The 14,684-nt window shown below is 40.4% G+C and overlaps 1 protein-coding gene across 2 annotated transcripts; it reads right to left on the bottom strand.

Annotated features, from left to right (window-relative positions):
• Positions 1-346: 346 nt before the first annotated feature.
• On the bottom strand, positions 347-10,868 carry atp1b2b (ATPase Na+/K+ transporting subunit beta 2b). Of its 2 annotated transcripts, XM_026182617.2 has the most exons (8): positions 10,354-10,868; positions 5,979-6,107; positions 5,779-5,886; positions 5,421-5,626; positions 5,155-5,214; positions 4,905-4,931; positions 4,189-4,284; positions 347-4,029 (listed from the first exon to the last, which is right to left on the bottom strand). In XM_026182617.2, exons 1-8 carry the CDS (start codon positions 10,442-10,444, stop codon positions 3,862-3,864), a joined length of 885 nt encoding a protein of 294 aa, XP_026038402.1. In that variant the 5' UTR covers positions 10,445-10,868; the 3' UTR covers positions 347-3,861. The 2 variants fall into 2 exon arrangements, with proteins under 2 accessions (XP_026038402.1, XP_026038403.1); XM_026182618.2 differs by lacking the exon at positions 4,905-4,931.
• Positions 10,869-14,684: the final 3,816 nt, after the last annotated feature.

The following is a 14,684-nucleotide window of genomic DNA, read 5'->3' as shown; positions in this document are numbered from 1 at the left end:
ATAATCATTTTGTGAAAATCAAGTTTATTTTGTATATAATCATCATATATTATATATACCATATATTACTGTTTTAAACAGTAATATATGGTTACCTGTGAGGATTATGGAGAATGAGATTATATTAGTTTCATTAGTTACATTCATCCGAAAACTACTTTTAACACTAGCTGGCTTGTTTTATTGTCAACTGTGAAAGTGATGCTATATTTAACTACACATTGGTCACTGCTATTCCACCTAGTTTCTAGAACATGCCTGATCATGAGTAATACATCAATCCCTCCGCCCATGAAACTGGCAAAGAGTAGCAGAAAGATGACTGAGAAGCAGGCACGAAAGGAAGTTTGAGTTCCCTTAAATAACATTTATTCATTTCTCTATCTTGGTTTGCAGTAAACATGAGCAAAAATATACATACAGTTAGAGCAGAAAACAAAGATCCAGAATATTTATCATCTGTTAGGGAGAGAGTGTTTGAACAAATTCACTGAATTTCCTTCTTGTTGGCTTATAATACCAGTCTTAAGCAGTAATACAGTTTAACATTAAGGGGCAATGAGATTGTTTTTTACTTATTCATGTAGTTATCTCTACTTAAAAGCCAACAGTTGGCTTTCTCCAACCTTTGCAGTGGATAAAGTGTTGTCAGAACTCTGACAGAAAGCTTTGATTATAGGTTTGTTTTAAAACAGTAAAACAAACTCAAATGACAAAAACATTCAAAGAAAAAAAAACAACTCAAATCCATATCTATTCAAGTTTCCTTGAATACTATTCTGAAAATCTATCTAGTACGTCCTATCACATGATATATTCCAGGCTAATGCATTCTCTCATCTTTACAACAAAATACTCTTTTATAAACAAAACAATTCTCTTTTTTAATGGTTCCATCATCATAATGACACACACTGACATATATGCAGTCTTTCCCTTTTGTTCCTTACTGTTTCTGATGCACGTCGCTCTGATTGTGTTACAACCTTTCCTGTAAATATTCATATAGCCACACAAGAAATAAATATATTGCTTTTCAAAGACATTTCCAAATTATCACTGGAAAAAAAGCAGATAAATGGAGATAACAGGAAATAACATTCTGTGACACTGGGGGAGCAACACTGTCTGTCCACCAGGAGGCACTGTTATGTCGTGGTGAACCATGTTCCTTTGTGCGTATTATTATTATATAAGAGGAGGCCTTTTTATTATCACAGGGTATTTAGCCCTCCAGTTGGATCCTACAGTATCTCTGCATGGGATCCTTACTCAGATCTACTGCTGAGGATGTGTCAGACAAGTGGAAATTCAATTTTAACTGTCATGTAGATCTTTGGTTGAAGAAATCATCTTCACATGCGTGAGTGAAACAAGAGTGTCCGATTAGCCAGTGAAGCGGAACACTTTTATTTGTTGTGATGTGATTCAAACTAAACAAAGTGTAATGTGAATGTGGTGAGCAAAATGAGAAATGAATAAACCTTGAACCGGCCGCCTGACACGAGGAGGAGGAGCAACAGAGCGGGGTAAAGAAGTTCAGCGTGCCTGCTCTGGATTAGCTGACCAGATTAAGAGATTACATTGAAATTAAGTAAGTGTTGCAGCGGTGCAAGAGGAGAAATGCATGCAAACTGGGTGGCGGACTCATGAAAAATTACTGTTAGAGCTGATCATCCATTATAAATGACCTTTCAAATATAGATCAGATAATCACCTTGGATCTAATGGGCTTGCCTTCATTCTCTGTCAGATGATGCAGTCTTATTTAAACCACTGCAAGATATTTGCAGGCATACAGAGAAACACACAGCCTTCCAAAACAAATTAATAATCAGCCAGACCTTAATGTGAGCGAACAGATGCTCGTGTTCTATATTTGCTGCAGTGACATGGCAGGATCACAGTCTAACTGATCTAACAGTTTTGGAGCTGTGCAGAGGTAACGTGCCTGAGTTTAAAAGTGTGACTCCACAGATTTCTCAAGCCAATAATTTAAGGGATGCTTAGTAAACAGCTCAAGCACTAAACTCAGGAACATGTCTGACTTTTTTAGAGGCTGAAACTGATTGTCTTGTTATCAGTATGGGTTTTCCTTCAGTATGATTCATACAATACCGGGGAACACAACAACATCGAACCAAATTAACAAAAAAATATCTTTCTTCTGTGGTCAATGGAGTAAATCTTCATGTTGTTTTTAATTTGCTACAGCCCTACAAATCAAAACTGAACTAACATTCAAAATAATAAAGTAACGACTGTCTTTTAAAATAAGAGGTAAAGTGTACATTTTCGTATCTCAGATGCATCCTTTAGGTGACGAAAATGAGAATGAATGAGAAAAAAGAAAACTACCCAAAAAAACAAAACACAAAAAACAAACAACTTCCTTCAAAACTGGAAATGCATTAATAAACTCAAGTCAGCTTCACAAAAAAAGAAAAGAATAAAAGCACACTTTCTGTGCAAAACAATACCATTTTTTTTTTTACAATGGCATCTATTTCTGATACAAGTGAAATAGATGCAATACACTCAATAATACAGCTCCTCTAAACATCGATTGAATATTAATATTAAAAACTGAAACGCAAGAAATTCTAGGTTTGACTTTGGGAATAAAATGCGATACTGAATTTTGTCTGTGTGTGTTTGTGTGCTCGTGCAGAACAGAGGTCGATTTTGTCATTTTCACATGATATTCAGGTATCTTATTGGACTGCAGTCCAGGATCCACAAAGCTAGAGTTCAGTTTACCCCGTAACCGACTGAGAATTCAGGTGTTATATGACCCCCCCCCATATATAAATATATATATATCATCTGTTTCACAAGCTACTCATTCACAATGAGAGTGAATATCAAATGATCCAAAATGATTACTATTTAATAGAAGTCATCTGATGAATGGATACGGGCATTCATAATGCATGCCACTTAATGAATATTGCACATTGCATGCAACTTCCCGACCTACAGTATGAACTAAAACACACGATCTCCTGCACTCTTTACTCCTCTTTACCTGTAATGTGTACCTCATGTTCTTCTTTTTTTGGGGGCGGGGGGTCATCTTACTGTATCACATTTTTTTTTAAAAAACACAGGTTTAAAGATTACGGTGTGGTCCCTCCTGGTGGTCAGTCGCTGAACTTATTACAGATGTAAGCAGCCGAGAGGTGGGACACAGGAGCCTCCTGCCTTTGTAGCATACTAAGACAATACGCACATGCAAATGGCATCATCTCTGCATCAATCCTGTTTGTTGGAATATTCTTTTAAAGTGCAACAAAATAGACGCACTGATGTAAGATTACTATTATTATGCTGTATAAATACTGTAGATATACACGCTCGGTATTGTAATTTGTGGATCTTCATATCTAGAGGGATACTCTATGAGGAGGCAGCGGGTTGGCGGGGGGTGGGGAGCAGCAGTACAGTGGTAAAGTTGCTGATCCTTGCAAACTCTGCAAACACACGTCCACGTCCTTTATAGCCCCCTAGTTTGTCATGCAGTATAAATAGACATCACCTCAAACTAACTGATGGAAAATAACCTGTGTGTGAATGCTCACAGAAATAATGACAGGATTAGCACCCTTTTGGTTCTCACCTCGTCTCGCCACGTGACCTGACAAAGAATTTCCCACAAAAATCTGTGGAGAGGTGTGGGGTGGAGGGTGGGGGTGAGGTTGGAAAGGGTTGGGGGTGTAAACAAATCCTAAAAAGGGTGTGAATACTGTGATTTTTGTTTTCTGTGCATGTGCAGTGTTGCTGAGAATGAAGACAGTATGTTTTGGGGGATGAGGCTGGTGGGGGTGGGGGTTAGGGTGGGGTTGGAGGAGGGGGGTAAACCTAGTTTTTACTGTTGATCCTCAGCTTGAAAGACACTCGCCCAGCAAACTTGTCCCTTTCACCTCCAACGGGAATGTTTTCGGCGTTGATCTTGCACTCAATGTTCACGTCTTCATTGTGAGTAATGTTGAGGAACTTGACTGCAACCAAGGGCTGAGAGTAGTTCACCTGCAAAAACAGTCAACAAAGACGTCGTAAACCTGCGGACCCAGTAGGTTTAACTCTGTGGTCTGTGTGCGCAATTGTAAACAAACACACATTAATTATTAACAGTTACTGCTATCATGTTTACAGCACATTATATTTTAATTTAAACCACATTCTTACCTGCGCTTTCTTGCCGTAGTAAGGGAAGTACATAGGGTTGATTGTGCCATTTGGAGGAAAGTAAATCAACTCTCCAATTTTATCAGCGTCATCTTTCTGAGGGGGTGAAACGGCTTCATCAGTTATATAGCTATAATCTCCACTTTATAAGGTGGAGGTGAGCTTTATTTGTCTACTTTTCTCTAAATTTCTTTCTCCTACATATCTACCATCTAGTTCTAAAATGCAAATACAAAACAACAATGTGATCGACTGCTACAGATATATCATATAGAAATATTATCTAAACCAGGGGAGTCAAACTCTGAGAAAGGTAACGCAGCGTCAAATTTTATAGTGACTAAGATAACCTGTTAAGTAGAATCCTATGTAAATAACATTTTTTAAAGCCAATTTCAACAATATTTTTTTCTACATTCAGCAACTTTGTTATTACAAACACGCGCATCATAAATCGTACAAATTACTAAACTACTTTATGTCAGTGTGATATAGCAGACTAAGTCATATGAAGACAGATATGTCTCAAGATATAATCCTAAATATAGTAAAAAGTGCAAAAATACTAATCATACTCTCACAATTTTTACACACTTTGTAAAACCACCCAGTGGGTGAAACTGGGCCCTTTGGCAGACCTCTTCTTGCCCAAAGGCTTTTTGTTTGACACCTCTGATCTAAACTGTACCAAACATGGGTCCTGGACTTTTTCTTACCCATTGATCTTTGCCAACTCTGTATTTCTGCGAGTGAACAAATTAATGGAACACAATGGAGAAAAGAAAAGGGCAGCGATAAAAACAACTGGCTTGACTGACAAGACAGCCTGAAAAGAAATTCATGATAGCTAAGAAAGGAAGATGGAGGTAAACGACAGGTGGAATACTGCAGATGACGTGAGGCACAATAGCTATGAATAAAACTGTTGTGTCAAGCCTCGGATTGTGAAAGACAAAAAGGGATTACCTTTGCAGCACAGGTGACATACGGAGCCTGGTTATCCTTTCCTGGCAGCAAACCAATCACCTGATGAGAAAATAAAGAAAACCGTTTTTTGTTCATTTTTAGGCGATATAACATAAGTGAATGATGATAAATGCAAAAACCAATCAGTTTAATTATGATAGTGACTTTTTTCTTTTTATCATTTCCAACCAGTTTGGTTGTCTCAGTCACTCCATGTCTCCTAGCAACACCAGTCCCTTTCACTCCCCTCTCTTTTCCTTTCATACCCGATTCAGCTTGATGATGATGCATGGCTGGCCTTCTCGGTATCCATAGTAACGGTCATCGATTCCAGAGCAGCTCTGGAGGACTGTGCGGTTGAACTGACAGGATCGTTTCGGGTTGTTCTTCACCTCACCGCTGTCCTCCTGGATGAAGTACTTGTCTGGGGCGCACTCGTGATTTTTCTGGGCTTGGAGGGAATCATTGTAGGCTGCAGGGAAAATAGGAGAGTGTGTGTGGGGTGAAATTGTCTTTATAATCAACTAAGATCCCAGTACAAGACGATCTCCTGTCAGCTAACTATAAAGAGATTATCTGTGTATGTCATAACATTCTGTCTTAGAGGGCAAGAGCCAAACTTACGTTGAAGGAATTTGTCCAATGTCTGGGCATACAGGTCCCAGCTCTCAGTGTCCTCTTTAGTATAGACTATTTCAAAGGTGTCATCTGCCCGAGGTCTAATCACCAAGCCTGAGAGTGACAAGAGAGACAGCAGGGAGTACATGACACAGTGCACAGACCATGATCTGTGTTCATGCAGCTTGTATCTATAGTTTCTGCACCTGGTGTGGAGAGCCTGTCTTGCCAGGTTGGTCTGTGTTCGTCCAGGGTCTGCAGCATGACATACATGGTGAGAGCAAACATGCCAGCGAGGCAGGTGTAGAAAATTAAATAGAAGAGAAAAATAAGGCCTGCAGACAATGAGAAAATAGAGCCATATTAATATAAGCAATAGTAACAAAAATGGAATATTAAAATATTACAAAACAGCATCTTCCCCAACTGGAAAAATGTGTAAAAACTATTTCTTCATCATCAGATTTGGTCAGTTGATGTTGTAGAAAGATAATCTGATCATATGCCCCAAAATTGATATCACTGAGACATTTTCATCTATAAATGGCTACATATAAGATAATATAATTTGTGTTTATGTGTTTATTGCATGGAAAATGTATGTTTGATACACTGTGCAAAAAACCCCAATAACCTTTAATCCTTTTTTTTTTTGCTATGATTACATTATTTAGTCTGCTGTACACCACAGCACATCTATGAATTATGCATAAAGTCCATTAGACTAACATCTGCAAGTCAGCAAAGTCCATTTCATTATAATTGCAGCACACAAACCCTTAATGAGAACAAATACTGAATTGATGAGTAGTTCATGTCTATTACGTCACTCTCTAACCAAACATGTCTACGGGATTTCAGTTAATCCTCGTTAAATTGCTTCACTGCATCTGCAACATCTGCCTCTGTTTCTCTCTCACTCACATGAAAGAAATCATCCTTTAGATGCAATGCTTAAAATATCATCGTTTAAAGTTAAAATAACTGGAGGCAACACATTTTCACTGTAATGCAACTAATGCAAGTGGTCTGAGAGAGAACTAGAGTCTCCCCAGGGCTCTATTTTAAGGCTTTAGATCATCTAGACCACAATAGGAGATGGTGTCCAATCATGGGTCTTTTAAAAAGAATAACAGGGAAGCACTATAGGGTAGCATAAAAAGCACAAAGTGCATGTAGGATATAAGAAGCGGTGGTGCAATGCGTGAAGCAGAAGACATCCACCAGGGCGAGCAGGGTTTGAATCATATGTGAAGCCATAACTCAATACTGACTCATTTTAGCACACATGCCAGTGGCTGTACAGTGGAAGGTGCTTAGTACAGATCAGGCAGAGCTTTTCCTTCCATGTTTCTGCCCACTGCAGGTTTTTATGTTATTTTATCAACATAAACTCAAAACACAAGCTGCACATTAATCCTTAAATTCTTTGTGTTTTTGCATGGACTGAAAAATAAGTATGACACAAAGTGAACCTAACCATGCAGGAGTTCGTGGCTGACGACCAACTTCATTATATGTCCTGTCCACAGAAAGGAAGGAAGAATGACAGAAGGCAACACCAGGAGAGAGAAAATAAGGATGCCCCGGAGACTGAGCCACAGAGTGAGGGGACTAGGTTTATTAATAACTGTGTACGAGCAAATTGATAATGATAATTACATTTGATATAAAGAAGAGTTTGTTTTTAATGCTTTACTTTGTCATTGTTGTGACGAAAATACTGAGATTTCAGATGGAGATCCTAACTTGGCATCTTTTCATTGTTATTTTGTGAGATCAACAAATTCATAAACCATTTCTGAGGCGATCTTTCTAACTTGGAACCATCAGATACATTTGAAGCAGCTGTTTGCTTCCTATCCACATACAGAACATGTATGTGACGCATCCCACATTTCAAGCATCGACACCTGAGGCCATTGTTGGGAGGCAGCTGAGTGCCTTGACCCTGCACCTCTGCTGGATGGCCCCCAGCGTGGCGCTCACTCCCTCAGTCAGCAGGCTCAGCATCGCATTTGTCTCCCTGCGCTGCCAGACTGGCAAAATGTCAAGGGGAGATGGAGGGGGGGTGGCAATCGCAGAGGGGTATCTTGATGATTTACAGCTTGTGTGCACAGCTTGTGTGTGCATTTTTTGCCTGACTGTACCTGAAGTTTTAGAATCTAATAAAAACGAATCCCTTAGTGGGATGACAATGAGCATCCCATCTACACCACAGAAAAGACACAAGCTCAGTTATTAATTATACACAGACCATGAACTATGCTGGAGGCAACGCAGCAAGAGAGACGCTACGATCCAACAAAAGTGGCAAAGTGTTTGTCTCTGTCGTCAAGGGGGTGGGGGGATTTTTGTGCTAACCACAAATATGACACCACCCAGGGGGAGAATGAATGTGCGCACATCCAGACGGGATCAAGCGTGCAGGCAAGGTGGCTTCCCCCCCCTGGCAAACAGGGTGTTGGGTTTACAGCCTGCCCTCTCAGTCATGCTGATGATGGACAGTGAGGCGTCTCTGTTTCGCACTGGTTTTGTATGCAGACGGTGATTGAAAGAAAAGAACAAAAGGACAGGCTCGGATGGTCCACTACCCTGTTCTTTCTTCGGTAATAATGGCAGGAGGTGTCCCTTTTTTCTCTCACAATTAATTGGGAGGACATGCTGTTTAATCGCTTTGCAACTTGCTGATCAAACGCACCTCTGAAATAAAAATGAAAAGGTCTGGCGAGAGCGTGGATAGCTCTGAGCTGTGGCTCTTTCACCGGCAAACACTGCTAATTATCTCGTACACAATGTTAAAGTAACAAAGAGCACCGTGATTCTGGTCACCATGAGGCCCTTTGAGGTTCTTTTCCTGTGTTGCAGTGTGGACTTTGTTTCTGGAAGTGGGAGGTCCAGAACACTTCATTAGTCAAGCTTGTTGTCTGACCATGTTTCACTGTGTCAGCTTGTGGCATGTGTAACAACAAACCTGCAGCACTGCTCTCCTTTATCAAGGTTATTTCCATATCATTACAGCTCTTTACAGACAGCAGAACACAAAAGGAAGTGTTTTGCGTCTCATCCTCAAAGAAGTCTTTGATCTAATGCTTTGAATGTGCATTGTGCTGCAGAAACACATTAATGCCTTAAAGAGACTGGAAACCTGCATTTAAACCCCTCTTCAGTGCAAGCCGTAAGAAACTGTATCACGAGTAGATTAGGCCGTGTTGCCAGCACATTGGAAGTAATGGTACAGTATGTACAGCATTAGGAGAATGAGAAAGTGCTACTCTGAAAAGCCAAGTTTAGCAGACCTACATGTAGTCTCTAACTCCAGAAATAGCCTAATTACTAAGTCTCAGAGAGCGCAGCTTAAAAAGGCCAACAGACCTTAAAGCACCTGGGGCACATTGGACTGGATTAAGTTGTACACTGTGGGAGGATTCCAGTTAAGGAAGCTACAGTCCATGAGTCCCAGCCCCACACTGAAAGAATAATATATGTGCACTGATGAAAAATAATCAGAAAATTCAAACTCAAAGTAAAGACTACGTTTAACACAGTTTCAGCCTCGAGTGCTAAACTCAAGTCTCTGAGCTCAGATCTTCAGTGAAAATGTGAAAATGAATCCAAGTTCCTAAAAATGTTTTACTTTGCCAGAGCACGCTGAATTTGATACCTTCCTCTCCAGCCAATGAACTCATTAGATTAGGATTAAATCCCTTACTGATTTACACACACTGGGAGGGGTCGAGTTGGAGGTGATACAAATAGCATTTAGCCCTCGGCTTTACCCAGATTAAACATGCTCCAATGTCATTAGAACACAGCCATATGCGCCCTGTCATCTCATGAATCTTTGAACTAGTTGCAGGGTCTTTGTATAGCAGAAAATGTGTCAGTATATGGCAACACTACGGTGTTAAAAAGAGGATTTGACCTGATCGTCGCTCAGCATCTCAGGGGAAAAGCCTGGAAATAAATGACATCATGTTGCACACACACTTGATGAAGCCACGGGCATGCAAACAAATCTCTGTACAACTTCAGTAAGCCGCTTTCCTAGAAAAAGTCTTCTCTGCAGCAGAATGAAAGTCATAGTTATAACTAAATCACTCTTCAGAAGAGAAGAATCGATTACATGCACTTTACAAGAAAGTGGAGCCTTTTTATTTTCAGCAATGCTGCTGTAATCAAGTTTATCCAAATGTAAAATAAAACCAAATGCCTCATCCCTTATGCTGGGCGCAATGCGCAGGGAAAGCATTGTAGAAAAAATACATTAAATTAATAAAGTAGACAGGAGTTGGGGTGGGTGGGTGGGGTGGGGGGGTTCGGCTGGCTTCCACAGGAGCGGTGCCGCAGTCAGATTTCAGCACCAACCTGTAGTGGACAGCGACATCCATCTCATCGCCTGAAGGAAATTACCGCCTAACTTCAAGCAGGGTCGAAATTCATGTCATGGTTACACACGCTCATTTCTCTCTTACAGCATCTTAGCGAACCTTTAGGGGGGGGGGAAACCACTGTGCCAGAGACCTGTTACAGAGCCGGGGGACCCTGTTTGCTGCATTGCCGTAGCTGGACAGCACTTACCCCAGCTGCTCGCCGTTCTGCCCAGAAACTCCCTCGTCCTCGGGTTCCATAGAAACTCCTTCCAATCGCTTTTGTCTCCATCCTTTGCCATTTTCTAACGAACTGCTCCAAAGCTCAACTAAAAGCGGCCTGATGACACTGAGCGCCGGGCTGAAGCACTTTGCCCTGACAGCAGAGAACAAGAGGGATGGAGAGAGAAGGAGAGAGAGAGCCCTGCCGTATCACTGCTCCTACAGGAAGAAGACCGGCATTAAAGAAGTCGACTTAAACACTCAACGAGCCCGCATGAAAATAAATAAAGTAAAAGCACTGCTGTAGCCTAGATTATATGAAGGACTGGTAGGCCAACAGAAGAGGTAGCAGTTTCACACTCAGAACAGACCTAGTGACTGCCCTCCCCCCCAGCTCTTGTCTGCATGCCGCAGAGTTTTGATGAGTGGTGCAGAAATGTAGTGATACTGCGGTAAAGCACTCCCTCCGCCTCCCTCTACAAGCGCCACACCGCTCTCCACACATACATCCTAACACGCACGCACCAGCGCAGGCCTTAACCCTCCTCCCGCATGCCGCGATCCACAGCAGCTCCCGCCTACTCCACCCGCCTGACCAATCACCTGCTCGGGATCCTCACTCCTGATGCACGAGAGACAAGCCTCAGAGCAAATCGCTTGGTGGCTTAGGGCATCCCTTTATTGGCTAAGTGGTTCTTGACGTCACGTATCCAAAGAAAAATCAACAGAATAATTTTAATAATCCCTCATGGACCGTAAAGTGTCTCTGTTGGTGAATTCACTGTCCGCTTGAGGTGACTAATTTATGTCCCATTCAGGCTTTTATTTATTTTTGAATCAAGTTATGTCAGGAAAGCCTTGGAGAATTTTTTTTTTCCTTTTAAAAACAGCAGTAAATGAGAATGAGGCTTTTTGAAAGGATAACATAGAAATTACATTAAACCCTATATATACATTATTAACATCGTTTACACATCAAAAATATACAGTCACCCACTTTCAGTTCTAAATATTTCCGTATAACTTATTAGAATCTGGAGCTTACGAGGTTCTTAAATTAGCCAAATAGAACCACAGATTGAACAACATACATATTACGCATTGTCTTTAATTATTTAACAAAAATTAAGCAATATTGCAGAAGTATTGCATTTAAAACTAAGCAAAATTCACAATTCTATGGTTTATTATAAACACCTTTAGAAGCAATAACTTGAATTAACTGTTTTCTGTATGATTTTTATCAGTTATTTACATTCATGTGGACACCTTTGGACTGCTGTTCTTTACATTGCTTCAGTTCATTGAGGTTTGCGCGCTCTCTTAAAGTACCACCACAGCATTTTAGTCATCCTGATGTCTAGATTTGGGCCATTGCAACACTTTGGTTCTTTTCGTTTGCTTTAGATTCATTGCCGTGATTAGGACCATTGTCTTGTTATGAGATCCAGTTTGGGCCAACCTTTAGCTGTCAGATAGATGACCTCACATTTGACTCTAGAATACTTTGTTATAAAGATGAGTTGAGTCAACTCGACAACTGCAAGGTGCCCAGGTCCTGTAGCTGCCCAAATCATTACTTGTTCAGTGCCATGCTTGACAGTTGGTATGAGGTGTTTGTGCTGATTTGCTGTGTTTAGTTTTGCTAACCACAGTGAAGTGCAAACCTATATGTCCACTTTGGAATGATGTCCTTGTCATGGTCCTGGGCCATGTGGGCCCAGTATTCTTAGTTTTCATGTATTTTTGTATTTTGTTCTTTATTTAGGCCATGCTTCCTGGGTTGATCTGTTACGTTGTTCCTTATGTGTTTTCCCTTCGTGACTCTTACCCCCTGTGTGCCCCTCTGTGTATTTATGAGCCCTCGTCTCTCTTTGTGTTTTATTCTATGTTTTCCCCAGCCCGTTATGTCTAAGTTCTCCCCGTGCTCTCTCTCCTCCTGTTTGAACCTCTGTGTACTTCCTGTTTTACTTTGCCCATCTCCCATCAGTGTTACGTTCACTCCTGCCGTGTCTTGTTATGATTATCAGTGTCACCTGTGTTCCCCGTGTGCATCCACTTCCCCTGATCATCCCTCATGTGTATTTAGTCTCTGTGTTTCATACAGTCTGTGTCGCGTCGTCTGTGTTATCTCCCCTACCCCTTGTCATAGTTTCCCAGCCTTAACTAGTCCTAGTTTGTACTTTGTTTAGCCATAGTTTTCCCAGTCTATGTTCAGGTTTTCCCTCAGTTGCTTTGCTGCCTTGTTCCTTAAGTTTTCGGCCCTAAATAAAGGCTCGCCTTCTGTTAAGTCCGGTTTTGTGTCCTCACCTCTGTTTGCTCTTGGGTCCTCCACTCACTCCACACGGTCTGCCCTGGCGGTCCGTGACAGTCCTCTGTCAAAGGACACAGAGCCTCTGTCATTCCAGAGGCCCTGTGGTTTAATGCTCCAAACTACCAAAACCTCTGCTTTTACAGAGGAGCTCACACTTGATCATGATCAGTTAATGAAGTGCATCCGATTAGCAGCAGCTGGCTGCTACTTATCTTCATAATCAGTATGAAAACAGTAAGGGAGTACTTAGTTTTTCACATACTCCCTTTGGATTGACATTTTAGCTTAATTTTGTTAAAAATGAAATAATAACACTGTGCAGTGTGGACACACTCAGTATGTCCACACTTTTTACATACTTGTAGAACTTTGTAAGGACCAGATGATTATTTAAATGTCCTGATACACCTTAGAACTGAAAGAGGGTGTGCTTTCATTTTCACATAGCTGAGGTTAAAATGTGAAATCCCTGTTAAATCCAAATGATAAAGGACACGTCAAGGGTTACTGAGTCAAATGGCTATTACGTGTATGCGTTATCTTAAAGAGCTGACTGGATTATCACATGCACGAAGACACAACAGAATGTGGCGTGAAAACATGAAAACAACATGTGTTTGTTGTGTAAAGTTCATTATATAAAATTTATTTTCAATGACAATATCAATGCAAATATAGCACTACAGTGATTTCCAAGGTACACCGTATCTTACCATATCAATATAGTATGGCACTCATATAATGGCCACTGTTTTTAGAAGACACACAAAACCAACAGCTTCTGTAAACTATTCTGGAAATGATACCGAGGGTTCCATATCAGTCCGTGAAAAGGAATCATAGTAAGGTGATTACTTGGTATCAGCAATCAAAATTGGGCACAATAGTAAGAATCATTGGAGCATTTCAGTGTAAGGAATCTCTGCATGCATTGCACTTGCCCATTTCCGTCAACCTGGCCTGTGTTTGCTTGAAAATGGACTCTGATCCTCAAACGCGAGCAGGTGGAGCTAAAAACAAAAAAGGCCAAGTAGTGACTCTCAAACACTTAGATAGGTCTTCTTTTCACTGGGTGTACTGTACTGTACAGTTTGGTGCTTACTATCATTAAAAACGACAACAACCAAGAGACATTCAAGCGCCTTAATACTATTACAGACGGGCTCACTCTTTAACGTACGAACTTCATTTCACGTGGCTTTCAGAAAGGAAAAACAAAAGAAAGAAAGAAAACCAAAATAATAAATAAAAATAAACCCAAAACAAATATCTCACAATAAGCACTATATTAATAATGTTTCTCATGGTAACACTGTATAGTTGAGTGAACAACACCAGTAGTTCAAGATAGCAGCAAGTATTCAAAAATGTCAAGACAACGGGCTGTGGAAATCTGTACACAAATAAAAATGGATGTAGAAAAAGGGCATAAATAAATCAATAACACAGCTTAAAGGGAGTCTTGCATAAATTGAAATAAACAACTGTTGGGCTGTGCCTTTCTTTAGAGGGCTTACTGTTTATTAGTAGAACTATAAGTAATGCATGGACTGGCTGCAGCAGATAAAGTACTTAATTCTTTTAGAAAAAACAAGTGAACAAAGTTATGTTTATACAATATATGCTACATAATATGTATTGATTACAAGTATGAAAATGGAAATAATTGCTACATTTTCAATAGAGTTGTACATATCTATTTACAGTACATTAGGGTTTAACTTGTCCTAAGCGTATACAATGTTTTGTGCAGATTGTTCCAGCATTCTGTTTGAGGTGATCAATACTCACAGTCTTATCAGTTGCACCATATTGCACAGTCTGTGTTGATGGGTGTTGAGTGCCTGTTTTTCGGTGTGGTGGAACAATCACTAATGTGCAACTGTGGATAAGCATGAGCGATGAAATTTTTTTTGTACCATTGATCTGTATCTATATTTGGCTGGACTGCACAGCATGTGCCATCTGTCACCTATTTATTTATTAATTTTTTTCCTACTGAGGAC

This window comes from Astatotilapia calliptera, chromosome 10 (assembly GCF_964374335.1).
Source record: "Astatotilapia calliptera chromosome 10, fAstCal68.1, whole genome shotgun sequence".
Taxonomy (NCBI): Eukaryota; Metazoa; Chordata; class Actinopteri; order Cichliformes; family Cichlidae; genus Astatotilapia; species Astatotilapia calliptera.
This window is presented reverse-complemented; position numbering and strand designations above follow the sequence as displayed.